The sequence below is a fragment of the Berghia stephanieae genome, chromosome 2 (genome assembly GCF_034508935.2).
Source record: "Berghia stephanieae isolate SIO BIC M18660-M18661 chromosome 2, UCSD_Bste_1.3, whole genome shotgun sequence".
Lineage (NCBI taxonomy): Eukaryota > Metazoa > Mollusca > Gastropoda > Nudibranchia > Aeolidiidae > Berghia > Berghia stephanieae.
The window spans coordinates 12,016,661-12,044,356 of record NC_088361.1 but is presented as its reverse complement, the minus strand read 5'-3'; the positions used below and the strand labels follow the sequence as shown (position 1 = coordinate 12,044,356).

The 27,696-nt window shown below is 34.7% G+C and overlaps 2 protein-coding genes across 3 annotated transcripts; one reads left to right on the top strand and one right to left on the bottom strand.

Annotated features, from left to right (window-relative positions):
* Positions 1-148: 148 nt before the first annotated feature.
* On the bottom strand, positions 149-7,172 carry LOC144964327 (uncharacterized). The gene is made up of 6 exons (XM_078898432.1): positions 6,808-7,172; positions 6,068-6,164; positions 4,563-4,619; positions 2,935-3,141; positions 2,177-2,309; positions 149-1,079 (listed from the first exon to the last, which is right to left on the bottom strand). Exons 1-6 carry the CDS (start codon positions 7,020-7,022, stop codon positions 235-237), a joined length of 1,554 nt encoding a protein of 517 aa, XP_078754558.1. The 5' UTR covers positions 7,023-7,172; the 3' UTR covers positions 149-234.
* On the top strand, positions 7,164-27,696 carry LOC144964326 (PMS1 protein homolog 1-like). 2 transcript variants are annotated; one of them, XM_078898430.1, is made up of 17 exons: positions 7,164-7,650; positions 11,993-12,152; positions 13,006-13,131; positions 14,132-14,412; positions 15,247-15,369; positions 16,019-16,159; positions 17,271-17,414; positions 18,947-19,564; positions 19,986-20,093; positions 20,541-20,646; positions 22,237-22,360; positions 22,656-22,719; positions 23,722-23,831; positions 24,103-24,291; positions 25,326-25,453; positions 25,886-26,043; positions 27,393-27,696. In XM_078898430.1, the coding sequence occupies exons 1-17, from the start codon at positions 7,501-7,503 to the stop codon at positions 27,564-27,566; spliced, it is 2,904 nt and encodes a 967-aa protein (XP_078754556.1). In that variant the 5' UTR covers positions 7,164-7,500; the 3' UTR covers positions 27,567-27,696. The 2 variants fall into 2 exon arrangements, with proteins under 2 accessions (XP_078754556.1, XP_078754557.1); XM_078898431.1 differs by having other exon boundaries at positions 7,413-7,542.

Genomic DNA, 27,696 nt, shown 5'->3' with positions numbered 1-27,696 from the left:
GAGAGAGAGAGAGAGAGAGAGAGAGAGAGAGAGAGAGAGAGAGAGAGTATTGGTTAGGAGACAAAGAGTGTAAAAAAAAAAAAGATAATGAAAATAACGAGAGAATTTCTAAAACACAGATTGTAACACAAATAAAAATATCAATTGATTTCAGAGGCTTGGATCGTTTTATACAAGCAGAAATGGACGCTTCCTTGTGTGATTGAAAAAAAAAGAAATTAAAAAAAGATTTAATTAATGCACAATTGGTTTGACTATCCTGACTTTGGGGTCCGTATGTAAAAGTGTCCGTTGATGCCTTGGTGTGGGCTCACAACTCGTATCCGAAAAAGCATCCGTCTTCTTTTCAAAGGCCAAAGACGGGCCTATCAAGGAATTTGTCTGACTTTCCATTCTAGCTTTCTCGAGGTGATTCTTTAGAGCAGATTTCTTTCCCAAAGTTTCTCTTTGGTCTGATGTAGAATCACCGGTTGCGATGCTTACCAGATCCATAATACTGTCATCGTTGCCGTTCAACGTTATCATGCTCCCTTTGTGTTTTCCAGAGCTTGCCAGACTTACTGCACTTTTAACTCTGGAGCGAGCTGGAGCACTATGAATATGAGAAGGAGTCGGATTTTCACCCCAGTCGGAATCAGAATCCGACAGAGCAGTGGACTGTCTGTGTAACAAAAGTGGACTCTCTCTGTTGTCCACCGGAGTTGGAGATGCATCGAAGCTGTCTGTGTAACCGTGTGTTTTGAGTTCACGTGAGCGGTCACCTGGTTTGGACAATCTCCTACCACGACTAGAGTGTAGCCTATCAGTAGATGTATTAGACAATAGGGAACTTTGAGGATTGGGGCTGTTGTTGTTGCCTGTGGCAGATGCTGAGTCTTTGGAATCGTAATGATCACTTATTGCCAATTTTAAATCAATAATCTCTTTTTTCTTCTCCGACAATTCGGATTCTAAGGATGAAATCTGCTCTGCTTGTTCCGTAAGTTGATTGGATAACTCTACAATTATTTTGGAATGGTCTTGGTCTAAATGAGAATCTTGGACATCATGTGGGGAAGACGAGGAATTGGATCCACCAGCTGAAAGGGAAACAAAATTATGAAATAATTTTCATTTTTAATCTGCTTTTTATTGACACTCTCCAACATGGTGTTGAAAGATGCTGTCATGTTGCATAGGCATTCCATAATGGAATATACAATGGCGTCCTCTGAAGATAAATTCCTTGGGACTAGACAAAAGTTTATCTTATGCAAAATATATATCTTATCCATTTTCAAGGGAAACAACCTTTAAATTCAAAATAAGAGATTGGTAAAAGTCCAGTGATCTCCCCTGAGTGCGTGATGCTTTATTATTATGATGATGATGATGATGATGATGATGATGATGATGATGATGATGATAATAGAATAATAATAATAATAATAATAATAATAATAATAATAATAATAATAATAATAATAATAATAATAATAATAATAATAATAATAATACCAATATAATAATTATTATTATCATAATAATAATAATAATAACAACAACAACAACAATAATGATCATCATCATCATCATCATCATCATCATCATCATCATCATCATCATCATCATCATCATCATCATCATCATCATAATAATAATAATAATAATAATAATAATAATAATAATAATAATAATAATAATAATAACAATAATAATAATAATAGAACTTTATTATCAAAGCACCAGATCCTCCTGAAAGTCAATTTACACCCACCATCATATTCGGTTCGGAAGCGGATGAATAGATTACATACAAATTGTATTGAAAATTGACATATTGTGGAGCACAGAGACTGTGGTGAAACCAATGAAATGTGCTATCTATCCTCCAAACAATAAGAAAGGAAAGAGCAATAAAATACAATCTGTAAAATAAAAGGAGAAAGAAAAATTCAGAAATATGATTGGAGCAAGCGCTTATGCTGACAATATTAAAATGTGAAGTGAGTAGAAAAGTGGAAGAAGACAACAGATTGCAGAGTGTCCCTCTTATGGCCAGGCAGAGTTGCTGTAAGAGTCAGGTCGTGGGTTCAAATCCTCATTGCTGCAAAGTTTTGATTCTTTATCGTCTTCTGGCACTCGTCTACTCACTTCATTTCTTGTTATTAAAGTAAAAGGAGAGCAATGATGTTACCTTTTAACAGCTTGATCTGTTCAGCTTGTCGTGTAATCTCTGCCTTCAGCTCCATTTGGCTGATGGATGCATCTTGTCGCGTTTCATGTAATTGGTTTGTCAGGGATTTAATTCTCTTCTTCAATTTTATTCGCTGCAGGAAAATAAAAAAGAAAATTAAGTAATTATTTCCATAAAGTTTTTTCTAATAATAATAATTATTATTATTATTATTATTATTATTATTATTATTATTATTATTATTATATTATTATTATTATTATTATTATTATTATTATTATTATTATTATTATTATTATATATTATTATTATTATTATTATTATTTATTATTATTATATTATTATTATTTATTATTATTATATTATTATTATTATTATTATTATTATTATTATTATTATTATTATTATTATTATTATTATTATTATTATTATTATTATTATTTATTATTATTATTATTATTATTATTATTATTATTATTATTATATTATTATTATTATTAATATTATTATATTATTATTATTATTATTATTATTATTATTATTATTATTATTATTATTATTATTATTATTATTATTATTATTATCATCATTATTATAATTATTATTATTATAACAGTGGACTTCTTTTTGGAGACAGGGAAAACTGTTAAGGTGTGTAAAAAAGGAAATAAGCAACAACAAAACAAAAACATACATTTCGCATCCCTGATGTCACAAGGCAGCAAGATAGATTAAAAGAATTCTGCTTTATTTCTCACCAATTTATTTGACTCCGCTTGATTTGTTTTGGATTCTCTCTCCAATTTGAGTATATACTGATCTTTTGCATTCAGTGTTTCTTGTAATGAGTCTGGGTTGTTTGGTGTTGCGGACTGTGGCTGTTGATGTCCTTTCGACAAAAGTTTTTCCTCCAGAAGTTGTATTTGTTCTTGAAGATCAAGTCTCTGACTTTCCGATGTAGCCAGCTAAGATTGTACACAATAAAGACAGAATGAAAGGAAGAAAAAGAAAAAACATATTAATAAATATCTAAATGAATATGAAGTCCATAATGAAATGGCTCAGTGTGGCTCAGCAGTCTTTGCTTCGTACCCAAAAGGTACTGAGTTTGATCAACCGTCGCTGCGTTGTGTAGCCTTGAGTAAGTCACCTCTCCCTAGCTCAATTTGTGGCACAGCATTGCGGCCGATGCCTGTGTTATTCCAGTCTTCCCTTGGAACAGACCCTAGAGAAAAATTTCCCCTATGGGATGAATAAAGGGAATTTTCTTTCTTTATTTATTTTATTATATTTTTATTTTCATAAGCTTTCCCATGTTTACCCTTTTACTCATATTCTAAATAGTTGAGGCTACAGATAGCCTCTCATCGCTTGTGTGACTTGATGCTCAGCAGTAATGTGTCTCATCTTGTCACAAAAGTCAAGCAATGTTCAGCGTGATCAATGGTGGGATGGGTGACAGTGATAGAGAAAAATTCTGGTCTTGACATTATGTCCTTGGGTAAGGCACTTAATATACTCAAAACATATCCCCTTCGACTCAGGCGTGAATGAGTGCCTAGGTACAGGCGGTGATGGATATTGTGGTGACTGGTATTATATGGAATTGAAATATAATTCCATATGGCCTGCTGGGGTAATAAATGAAATGTTGTGAAGCTCATTAAGCATGGTTAATCCATTGAAATGTGCTATATAAATCTTCATATATATTTTATGTGCCTTTGATAAAGTTGTTTTTTTTCATTTAACAATGAGAGGGAGAGCTGTTGGAAGCCCAAGTAGCATTGCTGTTACTGCTCTTGTAATGAAAACAGTAAGATGTAAAATGAGCGCAGAATTGTACAAATCCTATAAAGTAAGGAATAATATGTTGCTTATTGTTCATACATTTTCCTCATGTACCAAAACCATCGTGGTCTTATGCTACGTGTTCAAAATTAGGATAAAAAAAACAAACGAAAACCCAAACCCCATCAACAAACTATGGCATTCATATAGTGCAAACATGCTCAAAGAACTTTATAAGGATCACCTAGCCAAAAGCAAAAATCAAACACATGATGCCTGTTTGGCGATTCAACAAAGACAATGCTGTTAATGGCCAGGTACTCATTTTACACCTGAGTATAGTGAGAAAATGTGAATAAAGAGCCTTTTCCAAGGACTCACTATGCACTGCTCAGAGCAAGATTCCAACCCTGGACCTTCCAATCTGAAGGCGAGTGTCATACCTCTAGATGACATAGTCACACACGGAAAAAATGCAATATAAATGAAGTATTTGAATTTTTTTAAACTGGAATTAAAAGTCAGAATGTATATGAGAGTGAGAGGAAAAATATGAATCTGACAAGCAAAAGTCAGTTTTGGCAATTTCACTGACCTCTTTATTCAAACGTGCCACAGCGTCTCCTTCTTTATTATTTTCCCTTTTCAAAGGCTGTCAAGGGAAGAGAATAATAAATGGGAATGAGTTGTTACGAAGTCTCAACAACTAATTTCAAGGCATTGAGGAGAAATGATATTGACAGAGTTAACATTGTGAAATAAACATTACCACTTATAAAATGTCAATTAGAATTTGTTAAAAATGATAAAGTCTTTATATGATTGCCACGATGATGATGATATGATGGGGATTATTATTATTATCATTATTATTATTATTATTATTATTATTATTATTATTATTATTTATTATTATTATTATTATTATTAATAATATTATTATTATTATTATTATTATTATTATTATTATTATTATTATTATTATTATTATTATTATTATTATTATTAATATTATTGTTGTTATTATTATTATTATTATTATTATTATTATTATTATTATTATTATTATTATTATTATTATTTATTATGATTATTATTATATTATATTATTATTATTATGATGATGATGATGATGATGATGATGATGATGATGATGATGATGATGATGATGATGATGATGATGATGATGAGATGATGTTGATGATGGTGATGGTGATGATGATGATGATGATGATGATCATGATCATGATGATGAATTAAATTATAAAGCCATAATGACCAATTCGTCGAGCAGATGGAAATAACATGCAACATTGCAACAATCTTGTTTGCCTTCACGATCCTTTTGTATATCTATAAAAATATGACTTTAAACTTGATTCATTACTTCAAATTATAATTCAAAACTATTGGCTTGATAAGGATAAATTCTAAAAATTCATGAGTTATGCTATTAATTCTTATTACTAATGAATAGATGATAATGGAAAGGTTTTGGATGGGAACAGTACGAAGCTTTTCTATTATCATCTTTTCATTTGTATTTTTATAATCCCAGGCTTCAGGCAGCCCCCACCGTTCCCTATTATTATTAAGATCTTGATGACTATCAGTTCAGTAACAAACTATGGTACAATTTTCTTATTCAAATAAACTGATTGATACAATCTCTCTTTCATTCATTCATTCATTATTGTCAATGTGCATATCCAAGAGGAAAATAAATATGATGCTTTCCTGATAGTCAATAAATAACAATGTTAAATTTAATGTAAGCTTCAATTTAATAAATGAAAACAGATAATGTGGATGTGTCGGGTTTCCCCTTTATCAACAAAACAGGAGGAATGAAACACTACAGACGGATGAGATAATATGATAGTGGCGTTGTTAAGGTGTTATTGATAGTCGATATTCAGCAGTGCTTCTTTAAATGTCAAAATATTGTTCAGTAGTTTGATACCAGCAGGTAAGTTGTTCAATAAAAGGAAAGCGTTTGGAGGAAATGAGCTATATCCTCAAATAATAAAGACATTATGTCCCATCAATGTATGAAACCAACACCAGCATAATATAAAAGACGTAACAAAAATAAGATACCTCAAGAGGAGCTGACTTTAAACTTATAACTTTGGTCTCTGATGAAATATCTCTTGATTTCTTTGTGTGTAATTCAGGTAGTTTTTGAACCGAAGATCTGAAAAGAAAAAATAAATACGTTATAAAATATGGAATCTTTTAATAAAAGATTTTATTAATTAATTGAAAAACATACACATACACACTGCCTTAACTGGGCTGTTATCAATTGTCTCTCAACTACATGAAAATGAACTTCGGAGGGACAAAGCCATATATTTCAGTTTCAAAGTTGTATGTAGACTAGCAGTCAGAAGTTCTAGAGTATGAGAAGCCCCACCCAGGCATGCCAATTTTCCCAAATAAAATTCGGGGAAAATGTTTTGACAAATTCCAAATCATTATCACATCTGGTCGTAGTGTTGACGTAATGAAATGATTGTGATGGTAATGATGATACTGATACTGTTGTTGTTGTAGTTGCTGTTGTTGTTGTTGTTGTTGTTGTTGTTGTTGTTGTTGTTGATAATAATGATGTTGTTGTTGGCTATGATAATGACAATGATGATTCTGGAATCTTAAAATACCATAAAAGAATTGAGAAAATAGCTAGCTAGACTAGAAATAACAAAATCGTGAGAGAATGTGAATGATAACAAATAAAATATCTGGAATTTCCCTATATAATTAAATCGGGATAGTTCACTGGTTTGTCGACAGACAATGAAAAAATATGAAGTCTTTGTCTTTATTAAATGTACCTTTGACCAGATTTTTGTGTTGACTTTTTATTGCTTTGTCCGGAGGATGGACGGAGATTAGAGACAGGTGAGGCAGACACACGGTCAGCGGCTGTAGTTTGAAGTGGCTTTGCAACATTGTTATTTTTCTCTGAGCAAACACTAAGACTTGATTTTTCACTCTCTATCGAGGCACTAGGTTCATTAGAATTTATCTTGGTAGCACCCGAACCCATATTCGGTCTAAATATTTATTTTTAATCTCAATTATATTTTGTAAAAAGTCTACTAAGGACTCCTTAAAGGAGACAAGAATGTTTTGAATTTGGTAGCCATCTTAGTTGATAGTTTACGTCTCCAGGCAAACTTAAAAAACTGTCTGAAACCTACATTTAAAGGAACAATATCTTAGTTGTAATTAATGCTTTAAAAATATAAAAATATCATAAAATCAGGATTTTTGATCATTTTTAGAATGAATTAGTATCACATTTACTCCATGAAGTGTTTTGATAAACTAAATGAGCATTTAGCACAAAATATTTCATATTTACAATCGGACCCGAGCGCACTTTTACATTTACATTTAATAACAACGCGCTCTTCTGACAGTCATTCATTCATTGACTGCTAGAACAATAATAATAATAACAACAAATTCGATGATGAACAAGCAGCTTCAGAGAAGACTACAGTAGTGACAGTGCTTGTAAAATGTCGGATATTCAAACACTTCATGCTCTGTCACGAAACACAGTCAGTTTAATTGGAAGTTGTCAAGTAATAACAAGTGTTTATAGTGTTGTAAAGGAACTGGTTGAAAACTCTTTGGATGCGAATGCAACAACTGTTGACGTTAAGTTGGTAGGGTATAGAATTGTTGTTTTCTTTCAAGTTCTTCTTTCTTCTTCTTTTACTTGACCGTTGGTGTATTGTCGTGAGTTTTACATAAGCAATATTCAGCATGACATAGTTATATGTTGTAGGATTTTTGTAAAATGGTCCAAATCATGTGATTCAACCGCGCCTTCTGTGAAGTTATCCCAAAGTCGAATTGTTGAAGTTGATGGCATGCATGATCATGAACACCGAACGATTGCATGCATAGGCATATGACTATGACTGTACATTCGAGCTTGGTGTTAGATAGTGTTGGTCGTGACCCCCTGTTCTTGAAATTGTTGGTCTTGGTTGGAGTTCCTTAGTTTCTACCACAGACCTTTGCACAAAGTTTGTCAAATCTTTTTTTATTTTAACTTGGTAGAGGCTAGGGAAACCAAGATTTTGGTCTCCATAGCCAAATTGGTCGATTTTGGCTAGGGAGACCAAAATCTTGGTCTCCCGAGCCAAAATGGCTCGCTTTGGCTAGGGAGACCAAGATTTTGGCCCCCCGGCGTAAAACTGTATTTTCGTTTATGGAACTGTTTTCTTCTATTAAATCATTGCTTGCCTGTTTGTTTTTGTTGCTGTTCTTTCTTTCTTTTTTTTTTGGGGTGGGGGGGGGGGGTGGTTATTTTTTAGGTAATAATCACGCCTCCCCACCCACATGAAAAATATGTCAGAGAAGAGATCATAAGTTATCGGCCGGTCGCCCACACATATGTAACTTTTATTTTTTAACAATAGTATTTTTAGATTTTTGCTAGGAAGACACGATTTTGGTCTTCCGACTCAAAACCAATGGAACTGTTTCTTGTACTATTATTATGTTGAAGAGGGCAGTTTTCGTTGTTGTTTTTTGTTTTGTTTGTTTTGTTTTTTTTAGAGAGAGAGAGAGAGAGAGTTATCAGTCGCCCAACACAAAAATTATTTGAATTTTCATTTTCATTTTTGTTCTTCAATTTTCTCTTATGTAGTTCCAAAAAATCTGGTTACTTTTCTGGGGAGGGGGTACTTGCTGTTGAGTACAATGCAGTACAACGACGAATACAAAGCCTTTGTTTGTAAAGGGTTTTGTGGCGCTTGCAACACATTTAGGTCACATCAGTGTCTGTAAAAAGGAAGAAAATAGGATAGTTTTAAACCGCAATCCAAGTGCGGCGGCTTTTCTCTTTGATCTCCAGGAGAGCCGTCCGGCGCTCTAGGAGAGCCGTCCGGAGGTCATCTAAAGCATTCTCAAGCCATCCGGAGGCCCTTAGACCTGTACGAACCTTTCCAGAAGTCTTCCGAAAGCTCCTTAAATTACGCCGGACGGCTTTTAGTAATATGGCCACTGAATACTAAGGACCTCCGGATGGCTTGAGAATGCTTTAGATGACCCCCGGACTGCTCTCCTGTGGCGCCGGACAGCTTTTAGTAGGACCCGAAAACAGGGACGTTTTTAAAAAGTGAGTCTGCCTTGGATCTGAGACTGAGTCTGAGATAAGATAAGTTCGTTTGAGAAGAGGTTTTTTTAAAAACGGAAAAAATCATGACGCAATTTTAATACGAAATGGAATGGAAATCAGAGATATCGTACAAGCAACAAGAACAAAACCTCGAGATAATTACTGTCAAGTTTTATATTTTTAAATGCTCTATTGCTTAAAGAAACTATGCCCGTTATACCAAAGTTATATAAAAATTACGATATTACGAAAATCAGTCTTGATATTTAATATTAGATAACAATGCATGCGGAGCCCTCTTTAGACAAGGAGAGAAAATTATAAACTGGTGGTGGAGGAAGGAGGGTGGAGAGGGGCGATCCACAAACAACCGAGATGTTGGGTGCAAGGGAGACTATGATACAAGATCAAAAAAGAAAAAGCCGCCGACAAGTCCATAAATGAAAACACGGCCTTACTCAGGGGGAGGGGGGTCTATCTTGCCAAAATTGAATTTAAAATTGAAGAGTACAAAAATAACTTTCGTATGGCAGGGGTGGGGGGGTAGGGGTATGATAATAATGTTAGCTACAAAGCCTAAAAACAAACTAACCAATACATAAAAAAGACATAAATAAAATTTTAAACCAAAAAAAAATAATCCACAACATGAAGGAGCAGTTCTATAAATGAATACACCGTTAACCTAGCAAAAATCTTATAATATTGGGGTTTTTTTTAATTTTAAAATTAAATTATGCACGGCCGATAACTTACAATCTCTTTTCTGACATTTTTTGGCGTGATGATAAAGAGCCAACCCCCCCCCCCCCCCTGAAATGGAATAATAAAAGCAAAAACAGCAACAAAAACAAACAGGCAAGCAATAAATAAATAGAAGAAAAAACTCGCCTCTTCAACTTAAAGAAACAGTTCAATTAACGAAAATACAGTTTTACGCCGGGAAACCAAAATCTTGGTCTCCCTTGACACTTCCTTTTAACTTTTGCTGTGACCAACCCGATTTTGAGTTATCATGATTGACAGCTGTGAGATTTGTCACGTATTCAAACTAGACCTAGTCTCATTCAGAGACGGACACCTTGAAAGTCATTTGTATGCATTTTGGACTTTCGTCTGTCTTTACCTACTTCTTTTAGAGCATTCATATTCTAAGCAAACCCATACTTCAGAAATGTACCAGTTTCAGATTTCTTCAAGGCTTTTTGTTTTTTGTTGTTTATTTTATTTTTTATTTTTTGGGGGTTTTTTTTGTTTTGTTTATTTTGTTTTGTTTACTTTTTGATTTTTAAAATTATTTTTTTTGGGGGGGGGGGGCTTTTTCTGTGGTCCATTAGTTGTTAACAGTGACAAAGGCATTCACAAAATTTAGAATTTAGCTTTCCTGACACTGACATTCTTAAACATGCATTTTTGAACCTAGCTGTTTCTTCACCTTTGATACATACATGTATTGCAACTTCTTAATGACATTGTCAAGACCAGAGAATCGAAATGGCAATTCAGACTAAAGTCTGAATAGTCTTCCGTGGCTATTCGGACTCAAACTCAAATGTGCATGCGCAATCACACGGTTTTGATCAGACCTTTGATCCGAAGGCAAGTGTCATACCACTAGACCACATAGCTGCACAACCTACAGTTTGTACCAATATCCAAATTCAAGGTAGGAGAGCAATACAAATCTCATCTCATGTAGTTCCATATCTGAAGCAGACGTCGGAGGTCATCTTCCGCCAAGCTGATCTATCTCTTGCCAATTCTATTAAAGCAGCGCCACCTTTCTCAGCTTCATCTGTCCAAGTTCTTATCCCTTTCAAATACGTTATTCTGTGTCTTCCTCTTATTCTTTTTCCATTCATCTTTCCAGTCAAGGCGAGTATTTCCAAACCAGGGTGGCGGATAATGTGTCCTAAAAATTCCATTTGGCGTTTGATGATTTTTGTTATCAGTGATCTTTTTCTGTTTGCCATTTCTAAAATTTCTTCATTTCTTTTCCTTTCCATCCATGACACCCTCATCATTCTTCTGTAAAACCACATTTCCACTGCCTCCAGTCTTTTAACCATGGTCTTGTTTATGGTCCAGCTCTCACAACCATATAGCAGCACAGACAGTACATAGCAATCCAGGACTTTGATTTTTGTTTTCATGCTAATATTCCTGTTTTTCATAATTGTATGCAGCTGGTTGAATGCATTCTTCGCCATACCTATTCTTTTCTTTATTTCACAATCTGATTTTCCATTGGATGTTACATTGAAGCCTAAATATTTGAAACATTCAACTTGTTGTATTGTTTGTCCTCTGCTTGTTATTACACAGGCTGGTGGGTTATTATTTTTAGATACCGTCATACATTCTGTTTTAGATATATTCAGTTCCAGTCCCATATTTTCACTACTCCTGACTACAACATCCAGTAATTCTTGTAGTTCATGTTCAGATTCTGCCAGTAGAACCGTATCATCTGCATACCTCAGATTTGTTACATTCTTTCCTCCAATACACACCCCCTTCTTATGTTCGATATCTCTTAATATCATTTCACTATAGAGGTTGAATAAATCTGGAGACAAAACACACCCCTGCCTAACTCCTCTTCTAATAGGTGTAAAACTGCTTAGTTCGTTGTCAACACGCATTGCTGCTTCTTGTTCCCAGTACAAATTCCGTAATATTCTTAAATCTTTACCATCAATGTCCAAGGATGATAGAATTTTGAATAGTTTTTCGTGTTGTACTTTATCAAAGGCTTTTGAATAGTCGATGAAACACATATACAGATCTTTATTATACAAATAATCAGCCTATTACTCCATTGCATGTATCTTGAACTGTAAGGCCTTCATGAAAATACTTTTAAACACTCATTTCAGGAAGACTTTGGCTTGGAGAAGATTGAGGTTAGTGACAATGGGACTGGGATCAAAACAGTGGATGTGCCTTTCATGGCCAAGAGACATTTTACATCCAAAATATCCAGTTCTGAAGACTTAGACTCCTTGACAACTTATGGATTCAGAGGAGAGGCCCTTGGTATGTTTTGGTAATTGTGCTTCCGAACTTTTATTTTTCTTGTTGAGCTTGTAGATTGGGGTCTCTTAACTCACATGGTGGGCAAGGTAGGTCACTCTTGCTCTGTGTTGTTCTTTCCATATTTCTGTCTTTGTCCCGGAATTTTAGGATGTTGGTCTTTGTTCCTTCTACATCATGATGCATTTGAGTGTGTCCCTTTTATCAGGGACTGTGTTCCTGTATCTTTTTTTGAGCTTTTATATAGCACAATATCCATTAAACGTGCTCAATGTGCTTTACAAAGGGCTTCTGGCCAACAACACGAAACATGTAGAATGAGACATGATGACTGTTAGGCGATATTACAATTTTTCTCGACAGAGACAACGCTGTTAATGGCCAGTTACTCATTGTACACTGAATACGGTGAGAGGATGAAGGTAAAGAGCCTTTTCCAAGGATTCAACCGGCAGGGACATTCATTCTAGCACCGTGCCATAGCCTTGCAGATTATTGCATCCTTGTCTACGGCAGAGGCACAAAAGTCCGCTGACATTCAGGAGTGGCTCCCAGCATGATGATTTTTATTTCATATCGTCTGACGAAAACAAAGGCACAGGGCAAAGAAAGAACTACCACTCTCAGTAAAGTTGTGCTTGTGATTTTACGCCGCATGTGTCACTATTTGTTCATTTCAGGACGAGTAAAGAGGAGGATGATAGGATTATGAATGGAGAGTTTAGATGTTCTTAAGAATAAAAGAAAGATGAGGGAAAATTACATTGTTGATGCTGTTCCTCATTGCTATAGGCATGGGTTGTTTTTTAGTACTGCCAAATCTTTTGATTTTATTGTTTCCTCCCTTCAATATCAGGTTCTCTTTGTGCTGTGTCTCACATGACGATCACTACAAAAACTGCTGAAGATCCAGTGAGTTTAGTTTACACCATTGGACCCAATGGAGATGTTTTGGATAAAAGACCATCTCACAATGGAAAAGGTCAGTGAATCGTACATTTGTACAATAGAGCTTCTGTAAATTCTTATAGCTATTTTGTTGATATCAACTCATTATTTCCATATGCAAAGAACAAAGGCAAGAACTTAACATAACAAATACTTAATATTGATCCAACTAATGATAATGATGAAGATAAGAATGGGATAACAAAGTAATTCTGGCGTCTAAATAATTCATTAATTAAGCATCCTCCAATGACTTGATTGGCTGAGACTACCGATATGAGAGAACACATCAACATAGTAAATGTTCATGACAAAAGCTTTTTTTTTTTGACAGAGACTCATTCCTCCCAGTTCTAAGCAAGGTCCAGATATTCCTAGGATGAAAATAAATGTCCAAATTCCTGATGGTATATCGCACAAATACTAACACTAACATCTGTCACATGTAAAGTCCTGGAATACATCATTTCCCATCAGGTCATACAACACTTAGATAAACGTGATGCACTGGTCGACTATCAATACAATTTTAAGGAACAGCAACTCATGCTCAACTGATATCCAAATTAGATTGAGTTTCTGATTATCAATAGAAAGCAAATCAACTTCTCGTTACTAGACTTCAGGGAGGCATTCAATACAGTGCCACAGGTTAGGCAGGTATGGAAACAAAATCCACATGTCATATTGTTTTTTTTTTGGGGTACTGATCGGAAGATCCTGAGTTCGAGCCTCGCTCGGCGCATAGTTGAGTCCTTAGAGAAGGCTGTTCACTCACATTCTCTCACCGTACTCAGGTGTAAAATCAGTATCTGGCCGTTAACAGCGTTGTCTCTGTCTGAAAAAAATTGTAATATCGCCTAATAGGTGCAATGTAACATCCTACATGTGAAGTGTTGCGGTTGGCCAGGGACTCCTTGTAAAGCGCTTTGAGCATGTTTAGTGGATATTGTGCTGTATAAAAGCTCATTTTTTTGTACTGAATTTTGGGTTTGTTTGTTTAAAAGAAAAACTTTTTTTTCTTCTCATTTTAGGAACAATAGTTTCTTCCAAAAACCTTTTCCACAACGTCCCAGTGCGAAAGCAATACTACAGCGGGAGTCAGCGTAAGAAAGAGGACTTGAAGAGAATAGAGTACTTATTGATGATGTATGCTGTTGTGAGGCCTGATCTACGACTGACGTTAAAACATGGGAAAGATCTTGTGTTTCAAAAGACTGCAATGAAGGATGTGAAGACGGCCTTGCATTCTGTGTTAGGAAGACAAGTTGCCAATCAACTGTTGTACAAAGAAAAATTTTGTGAAGACCTCAAGGTGACTTTAATTTCTGCTTTGAAATAAGTTTGTAAATTCATTTACAAGATTTTATTTAATAAATTACAATGTGAAATTGAATGTAAGCTTCAATTTTATTACGAAAACAGATAGAATTACATTTTGGGTTTCCCTTTTATCAACAAACAGGATGAATGAAACACTAATAGTGATAGTGACTATTCCCTGCCCATCAATGTTTTGTTTATTCATCTTAACGCCACTACCACATCATCTCATTCATCTGTAGTGTTTCATTCATCCTGTTTGTTGATAAAGGGGAAACCTGAAATGTTCATTCTATCTGTTTTCGTAATTAAATTGAAGTGTGCATTCAATTTCACATCGTTATTTATTTCTTCGAGCTTCGAGCAGCAACCTTTACAAGTTTTTATTTAGGAAACATATTTTTATGTAGTCTAGTGAATCTGAAATTTCAAGTATTGTAATTTTGAAGTTGACAATGACCCAGTGGAATTAAGTTATGATTCCAAATAGGCACAAACATAAACTGATGAGATGCATTTTGATAATCCTGTTGGAATAAAATTTCAGTTATTCTCTTAAAATAACTTTTTTTTAAATTTTCTTTCTTTCTTTTTTTTTTTTTCTATTTTTTTTTTTTTTTTTAGTGCTTTAAGATATTTTCAGAGAGATCCTCTTAAAAAGAAAAAGGGAAAACAATTATTTGTCTCAAAGTTATAGATCAGCTTTATCGATAACATTCTTAGATCTTTATGTAGAAAAGCATTTCATTTACTAGTCATTTGGTTGATTCTTTAGACTTTACTTTATAAGTTTGTTTGTTTTTGTTTTTTTTCTCTTTCCCATTAGATCAATATATCTACATTTCTACCCAAGCCCGGTTCTGATATCAAAGAGATGTCCTTGGTGTCTGCTGATAAAACATTTATTGCCGTCAATAAGAGACCAGTTTTTGTGACAGAATTAAATAAGGTAAAAAATTGTATCTATGTGTAAATGATGGGTTAAAATACCAAAAATGTTTATTTCACCCAGTTGAATGATATGTGCCATTTCAATCGTTTAATGTAAATAACAATGTGAAATCGAATGTAAGCTTCAATTTAATATATGAAAACAGATAAAATGGATGTTTCGGGTTTCCACTTTATCAACAAAACAGGATGAATGAAACACTACAGATGAATTAGATAATGTGGTAGTGGCGTTGTTAAGATGAAATAAACAAAAACATTCATGGTACTGATATGATCTAAATGTGTTACAAGTGCCGTAAAATCCTTTAAAAAAAACAAACTGCCTCTTTGTGTAAAAAAGTATTTGACAGCTAGAAATTAATTAAGTATTTCCCTTTTTAGTCACATGACCTGGGAAGAGGGTTCCAGTCTTTGATAGAGCAGGATGAAAATGGGTACTTGATGTTTTTGAGTTTGCAGATTGGTATTTTAATGTCTTTGAGTGGGGTTTTCTTTGAATGGGTGAATTTCGTTGTATGTCTAGTTGTTCTGGTGAGATGGCTGTAATTTTGAACATAAGAGTTTGTTGTTGTTCTTGGAAGTCCATACAAGCTGTGTGATCGCTACAAGGCAAAATAGTTTATATCAACTTTTATTAATTTCAGGTATTGAAGAGTTACTACAGCAACTGTCATGGCTTGGATAGTTATCGCCATCCTGTGTGTTTTGTGTCCCTTGATGTTGCCACCAACCAGATTGATGTCAACGTGGATCCCAATAAGACCAAAGTTTTTTTTCAACAAAAAGTAATAATGCAAATCAATAATACTGCACCTCTATATACATCTCTAGGCGTCTAAAATCTTGAGTTTTTATATCGCTCAATATCCTTTAAATGTGTTCAAAGTACTTTACAATATGTCTCAAGTCAGCAGCAACTCTTATCATGTATAACAAGACACAACATCTATGGGGCTATTACATATTATTTTTGGACATTGACAGTCAATGCTGTCGCCGGCCAAATATTCAATTTACACCTTAGCATGGTGAGAGAATGTGAGTAAAGAGCCTTTTCTGTGGACTCAACTCAGTCTCTCTCTCTCTCTCTCTCTCTCTCTCTCTCTCTCTCTCTCTCTCTCTCTCTCTCTCTTCTCCCCTCTCTCTCTCTTTCTCTCTCTCTCTCTCTCTCTTTCTCTCTTCTCTCTCCTCTCTCTCTCTCTCTCTCTCTCTCTCTCTCTCTCTCTTCTCTCTCCTCTCTCTCTTTCTCTCTTGTTCTCTCTCGCTCTCCTCTTCTCTCTCTCTCTCTCTCTCTCTCTCTCTCTCTTTCTCTCTTCTCTCTCTCTCTCTCTTTCTCTCTCTCTCTCTCTCTCTCTCTTCTCTCTGTTCTCTCTCTCGTCTCTCTCTCTCTCTCTCTCTCTCTCTCTCTCTTCTCTCTTTCTCTCTTCTCTCTTCTCTCTCGCTCTCTCTCTCTCTCTCTCTCTCTCTCTCTCTCTCTCTCTCTCTCTCTCTCTCTAAATAAGAACAAATTCCCTTTGTTCATCTCATAGGGGATATTGTCCCCAGGGTTTATTCCAAAAGAAGACCGAAATAACCCAGACATCAGCCGCAGTGCATCGCCACAAATTGAGCTAGGGCAAGGTGACTTGCTCAAGGCCACACAATGCGGTAGCGAGTGATCGAACTTGGTACCTTTCAGGTATGAAACAAAGACAGCACAGCTGAGCCACGCTGCCCCTCGTTATCTCTATCTCTAATTCTTTTCTTAGCTATTTATTGTTTTGTTTTTTTTATTAAGCTGTCACGTTCATTTTTTTCATTATGCTTTTAGATTCAACAGCTTTAGACATTTTGGTATTTACATTCACTTTTAACCAATAAAGTAAATTTTCAAAATTATTATTTTGTCTCTTGTAGACGGATATAATTACCGCATTGGAAGAAATATTGGTTGAAATATACGGTCCTTTGGAAAATGTTCCGTCATGGCATTACAGGGAAGCTGATGACGGCAGCTGTACTTCCAAAGATACAAATTCTGCTCCACCAAAGGATATTAAGGTATTTACTTAATCTAAAATAATTTAGTATCACTGCATAATATAAAATAGCTGCTTCTAAAGATTGTTTCTAATTTTATTTATTTTTCTTTATTTATTTATTTTTTTTCTTTCATTCTTTTTCTATTCATTCGAGTCAATTTGCATCCAAGAGTTTGGATGAAATTAATTCCAAGCCATATTGCATTGTTTACCTTATAAATCATTTTTATTTCAATTTATGAAATAACTTTTTCACTCCCAAATATGATTTGAAATCATTTGTATCCAGCTAGAGGATTCAAAGAAATTATGCATTAGTGACGAAGGATAATATAATCGTCTTGTCGTTGTCACAATTTGTTACAGTGAATGACATAATCAGTCGGATGGTGAAAAGGTTTTTGAACTGAGGTATTGCCAAGTTTAATTAGAAGGTCAATTTTTATCCAAAATGAGTTCTTATCATAAATGATTAAATCAACCCTTTTTGTACATCTTCGGGGAAATATCAAAGCTTAATTTCACTTCTAAATATTTTTTACAGCTAGTCAAGTTGAAAAAGTATGAAATTTTAGAAAAGATGCTGGATACCTTTCCCATACATCTGACCATAACTTCATGAAACATCACCCGATTTACTTCAAATAAAGATTGAAATGGAGGTTATTCTTTCAGATGCAAATCCAACATTTTCACCATCCAACTGATTATGTCATGGACCAATGCATTTATTTATTATTGGCCTGTCACCATGAAACATATATTTGCGTCACGTCATTGTCGAGTTACTTTTTCCCTCCTAGTGATTGTCTATTTCACAGAGCTGCCAACCTACCGCAAAAAATGCCGAATTGTACGCATTTTCAGCGATTGTACGCTTGTACGCAATTCCCCCAAAATTGTACCCATTTTCAGTGTATTTGTATAGATAGCTTTTCATTGGATGTTGTGTTACGCTGTTATTCATATTATTACTAGCCTATTGAGAAACCTTGGTGATCAAGTGGATATTCATATATTTTTTGACCAATTATGTTCTTCTTGCTGGGAGGTAGAATTCTGAAAGGATTGGATTATAGTCTTGAGAACATCGTTGTTGCTGCAATTGAGCTTATGCGGTGTGACTTTATGTAATTATACCTTCCTCTTACTTTCACAATGGTTAGTTTCCGTCGATTTCAGGATTGTACCCATTTTTATGAAATATCCCTCATTTTGAGGTCCCATTGAACACATTCTCATCAGATGGGGTTGGCAGCTCTGATTTCATCATTAACTGTTAAACTTTTTAATACCTATCCTTCTTTCTAATGTGATGGGTATCTTATTTCATTCTTTTCAATTTATTTGGTTTACGTTACAAATTAACTACTTTTTCTAAACTTTTTAACAATGTTGAGACCTTTTAAAATGACTACAGATTTCCCTCTCTTTCATTTTGCTTCAGTCAAATTTGAAGAAGGAAAAGGTTGTGTTTTATTTGTTACTGCTCTTACGAGATACTTTGCAATTTGATTCAGCCACGATGATAATGTTGATGTTTATTTTCAGAATATTACCAGACCATTCATTTCCTACAGTAAACGACCAGAGGATGCTGAAACAGCAGTAAATGAAGGATCTGACGAGAAAGGGAAAGACTCATCAAGTGAAGACGTGCCAAATTCTAACAGTCGACCTTTACCTTCTTTCTCTCTTACTTTTCATTCAAACCCATCACAACAAATTTCATCAAATTCCAAATCCTTGAATGAAAGTACAAATGGCTCAGTTGATAGCGAAAATTTAGAGGCAAGTGTTAAGTGTAGTCAAAGATTAGGAAAAGAGACTGTTGTGAATCTAATTAATGAAACGGATGTTTCAAAGGAAGACGATATTATTAGTGAAAATTTGTGTAAAAGTAAATCAGTGACTACGTTGAACAACGATAATGGGAATTCACCACCAAGGCAATGTGAAAATGATACCATCACCCCTGTGCAGGAAGTCACTGTTATAGAGGACTGTGAGACCGCCACTGATAAATCTTTGTCTCCCTTGGGAGAGGGTGATGGGAGTAACAGGTCATGTGACAAACGCATAGACGAGGATGACTCTTTGTCCATATTAAATGTTGATCCGAGTAATTGGAGCAAAGGAAATGTCACAGTTGGAAACACTCTATTACAGGTAAAGGATTTCCTTCTTATTGAGCTGATAGAAAATAAAATACACAATAAGAATATCCTTCAACAGCATATGTTAAATCCATTTCACTGTACAAAAATTTCCTTTTGGATGAATAAAGTACATTATTATTATTATTATTATTATTCATAACGCGTTTTATTTCAGCAGATGTAGCAATCTAAATTTATATCGCTGCTGTCAGGTACCCATTCCACAACAAAAGATTTAACATATTAAAAAAACTGGAACAAGTGATGGTGTTTAAAAAAAAAAAATAAAGGCACAGGATATTGTAATTTTATTTTTTTTCCTTAGAATAATTATCATTTCTATTAGCATTGATAATGATAAACTTGGTCTCACACTGACGTTGATATCCGATATATCTCAGAAGTTGCACATCATTGTATTTTTCCTCCAGCCAGTAAAATTGCTGCCCCCATCCAGCAGTCACAGACCTGGAAAAAGGCCAGCCTCTCCATCAAAACCCATGGAGTCCAGTCAATCAAAGCGGAAAGTTGCCAAACTGGTATGCATATTTAGCAAAACTGAATGTTGTAGCTTCAATAAATACCTAATCAATAAGAAAAATGTGAATTAATTAACACTCAAGTCCCTATTCAGCCAAAATAAAAACAATATCAGACACTTTTCATACAACAAGATGCCCGTCTGGGTTCGAGTCCAGCTTCAGGCACTTTCATTTTTTTTTTCTTGGGCAAGATTATTAACCCCCAATTTGCTCACTTGGACAACATGGGTGATTCCTGTTGACATCAGACATCTTTATTATCTATATTCCTTCGTGGAATGCCTAGGCAACGATGTCTTATGATGTTGTGTCGGAAAGGCATCATTTTTAAATTCTGGTTAGCAACTCTTGAGATTCTCAGGTCAAAGAAGGTTAGTTGTGATCAAAGTTTTGTTTTGTTGGTTCCATTTCTTATTTTAAGATTTTAATAATTCTCAATTTCAGAATATTCTAGCCAATCAGACAACACTGTATGACATGATGAACACACAGAAAGCCCCCAAACCCGACTCCCCCTTCACACATTTCTATCAGGAAAAAAGTCCAGGATGTAAGTATGGAGTAGAGTTCACGCTGTTTGTCTGGATATTTAGATGAAAAACATTTAGAGCTTGTGATGAAATTTTAAAATATGAAAATAAATTAAATGAAATTAAATTAATTTTTAAAAATAAAATAAAAATAAATTCCTTTTATTCATCTCATTGGGGAAATTTGTCTTTAGGGTCTATTCCAAGGGAAGACTGGAATAACCCAGGCGTCAGCCTTAGTACAGCACTGCAAACTGAACTAGGGCGATGTGACTTGCTCAGGGCCATACAGCGCAGAGGGTAACCGAACTCTGTACTTTTCGGGTATGAAGCAAAGACCGTACCGATGAGCCATGCTGCCCCGTATAGCACCTACAGAATTGAACAACATCGATTCCACATGCGCCTTTTTGATCAGTAGCAGTAGGAGGATTCACTTTGAGGCCCGAGGATTGATGGTCGTCTATGCAAAAGATTCGTCATTGGTCTGCACTTCTCCATTGTGTCCCCTGACATTCAATTGAAATGACTTTAAACTGTCACAAACACCACGAAACTCCTGATAAGAATCTATGAAAAAAAAAAAACCCAAGATTGTGGGAGTTTAAACATATCTTACAAATCCAGAGATTTAGCCACCCAATCAATGCTCGGTTATCGGAGCCGTCAAAACAAAAAAAAAACTATCATTCATGGATTCGGCTCTTATCTACATGTGTGTTTGTCAATTACTCAATTGAGTTACCAACAATTAATTTGAATCATGTCTGATCAATAAATGCAATCTTACTACCAAGTGAAATAAAACTCACCAAAACTGTATTTCTTGTCTGAATCAACAAAGCATTTGACAAGCTCCATCACAAAGGATCACTACTTATTTGACATTACCTTTGATAGTGTAGAGCATAACTTTTAAAAAATTTTAGCCACAAGACTCTGTGGTCTTGGGGTAAAATACCCGTCTTCTGACCTGTAAAATTAAGATATGACAAAGTGTATAAGAAGCAGTTGCAGACAAAACAATAAAGAAAATTACAAGAACACCATCCTAGGATGGTTTGTTTTTTTTCTGCTTTGTATGGCAGTTTCCTCCATGCTTTTTCAGATTCTTTATCTTACACCAGTGTCTACTCCTTAATTTGTCATTCTGACCTGTAGGTCCCTGGTTTAAGTTTCTCTGTGAGTGGTGCAAAGTTGAGTCCTTGAAATAGACTTTTTACCCACTTCTCTCACCACAATCTGGTGTAAAATGAGCGCCTGGCTGGCAAAAACACTTTAATAATAATGATATAATAATATAATCTTTATTGTCCAAATAAAAGTTCACACTCTTTTGGGGTTTTTTTTTGTTTTGTTTTTTAAAACATAGATATCAATCGATTAAGGTAATTTAGGGCACAACACCGTTCTGTATGTACCCTTTGTCCTACCAAGTATTAAAAAAAAAAAATTGAGCTTTTATATAGCGCAATATCGACTAAACATGCTCAAAGTACTTTACAAAGGGTCCCTGACGTAACATGTGGAACGAGACATTACCCATCACACATTGTGTCCTTTGTTGATTCATTCTACTTTTCTTTTCTTTTTTTTTTTTGCTCTACTAGTGTCCCAGGAATTTCCAAATGAAGAATCGCCAGTGTTGAGAGAAAAGTTAAAGGACGAATGGGATAAAATGACGGATGATGAACGAGTTTCTTACAGGGAAAAATGCTGGCAAGATACAAAAAGGTATTTCAATGGAATGAGGAAACATGCTGTTTTGTAGAGTAAATTGCCACAGTTTACACCTTGCTCAAAACTCTTCAATGCTCACTGCTTTCTTCAAAGGATAATAAGGATGCCTTATAATATTTTTTCAATTATGCTATAGTAAAATTGGGTTTTTCCAATGAGTGGTTTTGGCACTCAAGTCAGTTGGTAAATTTAAACAATTTCCTCAACGGGTCTCTGTTACTCAAACAATATAATTCCATGGTCTTTATTAAGTTGAATGATATCCTGGGAAACCAATTTTACTTTTCAGATATGAAAAAGATAAAGCTTCCCAGTCAAATGTGAAAAACGCAGAATCAAAGTCATCGAAAAAGGTAATTTTTAAGGATGACAATAACCCCCCTCTAGATTTGAGTCATCCCTCCATGTGTATGTGTGTGTGTAATCATAATAACATAAAAGAGAACGCATTAATCTTTCTCATAACTTCACATTCATATGGAATTGTCACTACACCCATATCTCGTAAAGAGGCCAGTGAATCAAGTACCCATGAATCCTATTCCACAATACCCAGCAAAATACATTACTCAATTTTAATCATCAAGGCATGCTTAAGTCAAAAGCAAATCAACCATTGCAACATGACCTGCACTTTCTTTAATCATTTGCTATTCACCAAGATTGGCACTGTGGCTCAGCAGTATGGTCTTTGCCTTGCACCTAAAAGGAACTGAGTTTGAATATATGCTGCACAGGAAGACTCCATTCTTGATCCTTTCTATGGGAATGTTCATATTTTTTATTTCTAAAACAGAAAACAATTGTTAAAACATTTGTTAAAGCTATGAAGTTGTTCCAATTAACAGGCATGCATTGAGATTAACAGATATATATTAGACAGAAAAAAATATTACAATTAAGATGCTGTTCCCATAAAGCAGCATTGCAAATAATGGCTTTGACTGTTATTATTATTATTATTATTATTATTATTATTATTATTATTATTATTATTATTATTATTATTATTATTATTATTATTATTACTATTTTATAACTATTACTATCATCATCATTATTATTATCGTTGTTATTATTATTATTATTATTATTTTTATAGTTATTGTTGTTGATTTTGTTATTATTATTGTTATTTTTATTTTTGTTATTGTTGCCATCATTTTGGTCATTATATTTTATTTTCATTACAACCCCTCAAGCACTTTGACAAATTACAGGTGGCATTACGTCATTAAATCAATTGCATTTGCCCACTCAATATTTTTGTTTTTAATGCCTTAGACAATTTTAATATCCTGCTATTACTAGCAAAATATTACAGCACTTTTGTTCTTAATCTTATTCATTTCCAGACAAACGAAAAATTGAAAAAAACATTGAAGAAGAGGCTGTATTGTAAGGAACACTCGATTAGGATTCCCATGAACAAAATAAGGAATTCAAGTCAAGAATTCTCCATCAGGTGAATTGTAGATTTTTCTTTCATTTTAATACTTTAATTTCTATCAATTTTGTATTGAATGTTGTCACTTTATCATAGTCATTTTATTGTTGTTTTGTGACATAGTCATGGCGCTTCGAGCTCCTTGCAATATAGATAGATAATCTTATTATTATTATTATTATTATTATTATTATTATTATTATATTATTATTATTATTATTATTTATTATTATTATTATTATTATTATTATTATTATTATGTTATTGTCATTTTTTTTCTTCTGTGCAGCACAACAGGAAGTGAGCCAAATATAATAGGCCCAGTCCACCAATCAGATGATGTGTGGATTTTTACATTACACAATAAAATGTACCTGGCCAATGTTTGGCGTCTTGCCGAAGTTTCTTTGTACAGGAAGTTAAAAGCTGAACACCAACTATCAATCCAACCCTGCGATCCTATTGTCTTAGATTCAAGGTAAAAGTCTGTTATTATATATATTATACTCTGAAAATATAGACCTATTTTGTAACATTTTGGTTTAGAAAACTTCTACCATGGTATGAGATGACTAAGGCCTGTGGGGTGACTAAGACACCCCCCTCCCCTTCAGGTTGAAAATTATTATGTTTGTTTGTTTTGTTTTTAAGGGTTTTACGGCACTTGCAACACATTTAGGTTATATCAGCGCCAGTAAAAAGGAAGAAAATGGGATAGTAAAAAGTTCTAGAATTACAATTAAAGCACCCAAGAAAAAGTAAGACAAAGGGGAACTGAGAACAAATAGGGATCAGATGTAGATTCCAAGAGCATACCACCAATGTACTTAGGAACACACTCAAATGCTTACATTATACATTAAAAAATAACAAATATACTAATACATAATAGAGAGATGATTTACAAGGAAAAAAATATCATCTCCCAAAACAATAACTATGCATTTGACTGTTTCCCTCCCAGCCAGGACTCCGACGAGGGCCAGGAAAAAAAACTAAGTAATCTCATTCCAAGACAAAGACAGAAAGCATGTTGGAAAACAGATATAAGGGGATAGAAGACAGAGTGTGTACCTCCCTGCCCGCTATGGGAGGTCAGGATCCCCACCCAGGAAAATTATTAATCAATTATGGTAAAATATCCATGATCTGATAGATTTCACCATTTCCCACACTTGACAAAAAGAACATTGGGCAGGTTATTTCAATCTCAAGATATATCATATAAACATGTTAAAGACCACTGTTTTAAAACATTGATTAAAATAATGAACCAATAATTTCACAAGGTTCCATGTTTGAGAGTTTTTGTCAAGATGAGGGTCATTTAAATCGATCAATATTTGAAGGACGAGTTATCTGACCAAATTTTTAAATGCAAGTTTTTTCAGAGTATGGCAGTTCAGTTAACTGGTAAATGGAGAAAAGTTGAAATTGGATATCCTGTCTTGTTTGGGTTGTATTCATATTTCATTTTATTCTTTCCCCTCGTCTCTTTTCCATCTCCGTCAGCACCATAAATGACCAAGGCATGATGGGATTGGAGTCCATGGCCAAGAAATGTCAGGGAGTCGGGACCTACTTTCACATCCAAGACGAAAGGCTAGTTGCCAATGGCTTTGATGTGAAGTGTCACTGTGGTAAGTGGCTGAAGAAGGATTTTGAGCCCAAAACGTTCTGTGTTTGATTTTTTGGTTCTTTTTTCAAAGTTGTTATATTCATTTCTGTTTATTACTTTTTGGGGGGGCGAAGTGGCCGAGTGGTTAAGGCATTGCACTGTGACCCGGAAGGACCCGGGTTCGAGCCCCGCCTCAGGCACTTTCGTTTTTTTTTTCTTGAGCTAGATTATTAACCCCCAATTTGCTCATTTGGACAACATGGGTGATTCCTTTTGACATCAGACATCTTGTTTGATGAGTTATTATCTATATTCCTTCGTGGAATGCCTAGGCGACGATGTCTTATGATGTCGTGCCGGAAAAGGCATAATTTTTTTTTTTAATTTTTTTTATTACTTTTTATAGTCCATGGCTTCTAGCAGCTTAGTATCAGCTTTGACTTGTTAATTTCAGACCCAAATGGTAACCTGAGTTGTGAGTTGGTTGGGATCTGTGACGTCATTCCAGCCTATGGAGTTAAAGATTTGAACGTGGTCTTGGGGGTCGTCAATTCCAATGAAGACGCTACACTCAGTAAGACAAGGACGTTGAAGGCTGCATATTATCTACAGGTAGGTTTTGGGAGGGATTGAGTTTGATATGAACTCACTCAACCCTAACACCGACTATATCCGTAGTTTACCCGGGTTACTTTTGCCCTATGCCTCTATATTACATTTTTATGAGACAAATTATAGGCGTAGTATCAAAGCTAATGCTTTTAGTTTTTACATTTTAATGATGTTGAATAAAACTATATGTGTACATGCTCGTTTTTAATACATTTTTTTTTCTTATTTCGAAAAGAAGCAAAAGTCTCTAGGATTGAGTGAGTTGATGGAGATGAGTTGTGTAGAAATCTGAGAACTTGTATAAAATATGGTGCTAGATAAAGCTGACTGAAAAATAACTAGAAAGAAATACAACCTTGTAAAGAATATTGGGGTCCCGATAGATCAGTTGGTAGAGCACTCACGTCACACATAAAGGGACAGAGATTGATCCACTAGGTGCAGTAAAATTTGTTTTTGTTTTTCTGACCCTTCCACCCAGTAGTGATTGGGTAGCTGGGTCTATTAGATCTGGCAGAAAGTACTTTGCGATAGAGATTAGTAACTGCGATGATACTCTAGCTTCTGGAGAAGATATAGTAGCATAACATTTACTCATTTCTAGCAGCAAACAGCAATGGAAACAACAAATTCTGACGTAAATTGTGGGGGGGGGGGGGGGGTTGAGTAAAATAAACTTGACCCTTTCACCTCTAGTGTTGATATGTTTATCTTTCTGCTTTGTCTGTCACTGTGACATCAACATATTTAGACTGTCATCTCGCACTATCGATCAGGGGTGCAGTCGATATTTTATTCTGACCCCCCTGTCCACCCAGCAGTGAATGGGTAGCTGAGTCTGTTAGTTTGGTGGAAAGTACTTTGCGATAGACTAGCGTCCTATCCAAAGGATAGCAAGCAATTGCTATTGGCCATTTCACGCTATAGAAACCAGGATAAACTCCGGCCCCATGGACCGAATGGCTCTGAAGGACTACTACTACTACTACTGCCTGCCACTAAACGTGCTCAAAGCTCTTTACAAGGAGTTTCTAGCCAACAGCACCACAGGAAACTTTTGAAAACATTCCTATTTAGGCAGGTATTTGAGTAGTAATAGTTTTGTGTTACCTATTGTCTTTGTATGTGTACCGCCTAAGAGCACTTAATGGATTATTTGCCTATAACAATTAATTATTACATTACTATTATTATTATTATTATTATTATTATTATTATTATTATTATTATTATTATTATTATATTATTATTATCATTATTATTATTATTATCATTATTATTATTATTATTATTATTATTATTATTATTATTATTATCATTATTCGTCTTCATCATCCTTCCATTTTCAGGGAGAGGCTGTCAGGATGTCTAGACAGAATGCGGGAAAGAAAACTCCTGACCAAGTACAGACGTTACTGGCCGGTGCCAAAGTAGATCAACCCTGTCTCCATCATAAGCCGATCTTTCATGAGGTCTTTGATTTATCCAGTTTGCACCCAGAGGATGACGAGCAGCAATTATGACACATAGAATAATTATTTTATGAAAATATCAAATTGAGAAATTAGGGAGCAGGCACTGGTGTAAGATAAAGATCTGAAAAAGTGTGTATGAAAATATGCCAGACAAAGCAAGACAGAAAAATACAAGGGG

Coding starts and splice junctions, on each gene's coding strand:
- LOC144964327 (XM_078898432.1), bottom strand. CDS start 7,022: ATGGGTTCGGGTGCTACCAAGATAAATTCTAATGAACCTAGTGCCTCG. Junction 2,310..2,934: donor AAGCGGAGTCAAATAAATTG/GTGAGAAATAAA, acceptor ATTTTCCTGCAG/CGAATAAAATTGAAGAAGAG. Junction 1,080..2,176: donor ACAGATCAAGCTGTTAAAAG/GTAACATCATTG, acceptor TTTCCCTTTCAG/CTGGTGGATCCAATTCCTCG.
- LOC144964326 (XM_078898430.1), top strand. CDS start 7,501: ATGTCGGATATTCAAACACTTCATGCTCTGTCACGAAACACAGTCAGT. Junction 7,651..11,992: donor CAACTGTTGACGTTAAGTTG/GTAGGGTATAGA, acceptor CACTCATTTCAG/GAAGACTTTGGCTTGGAGAA. Junction 23,832..24,102: donor AGTCAAGAATTCTCCATCAG/GTGAATTGTAGA, acceptor TCTTCTGTGCAG/CACAACAGGAAGTGAGCCAA.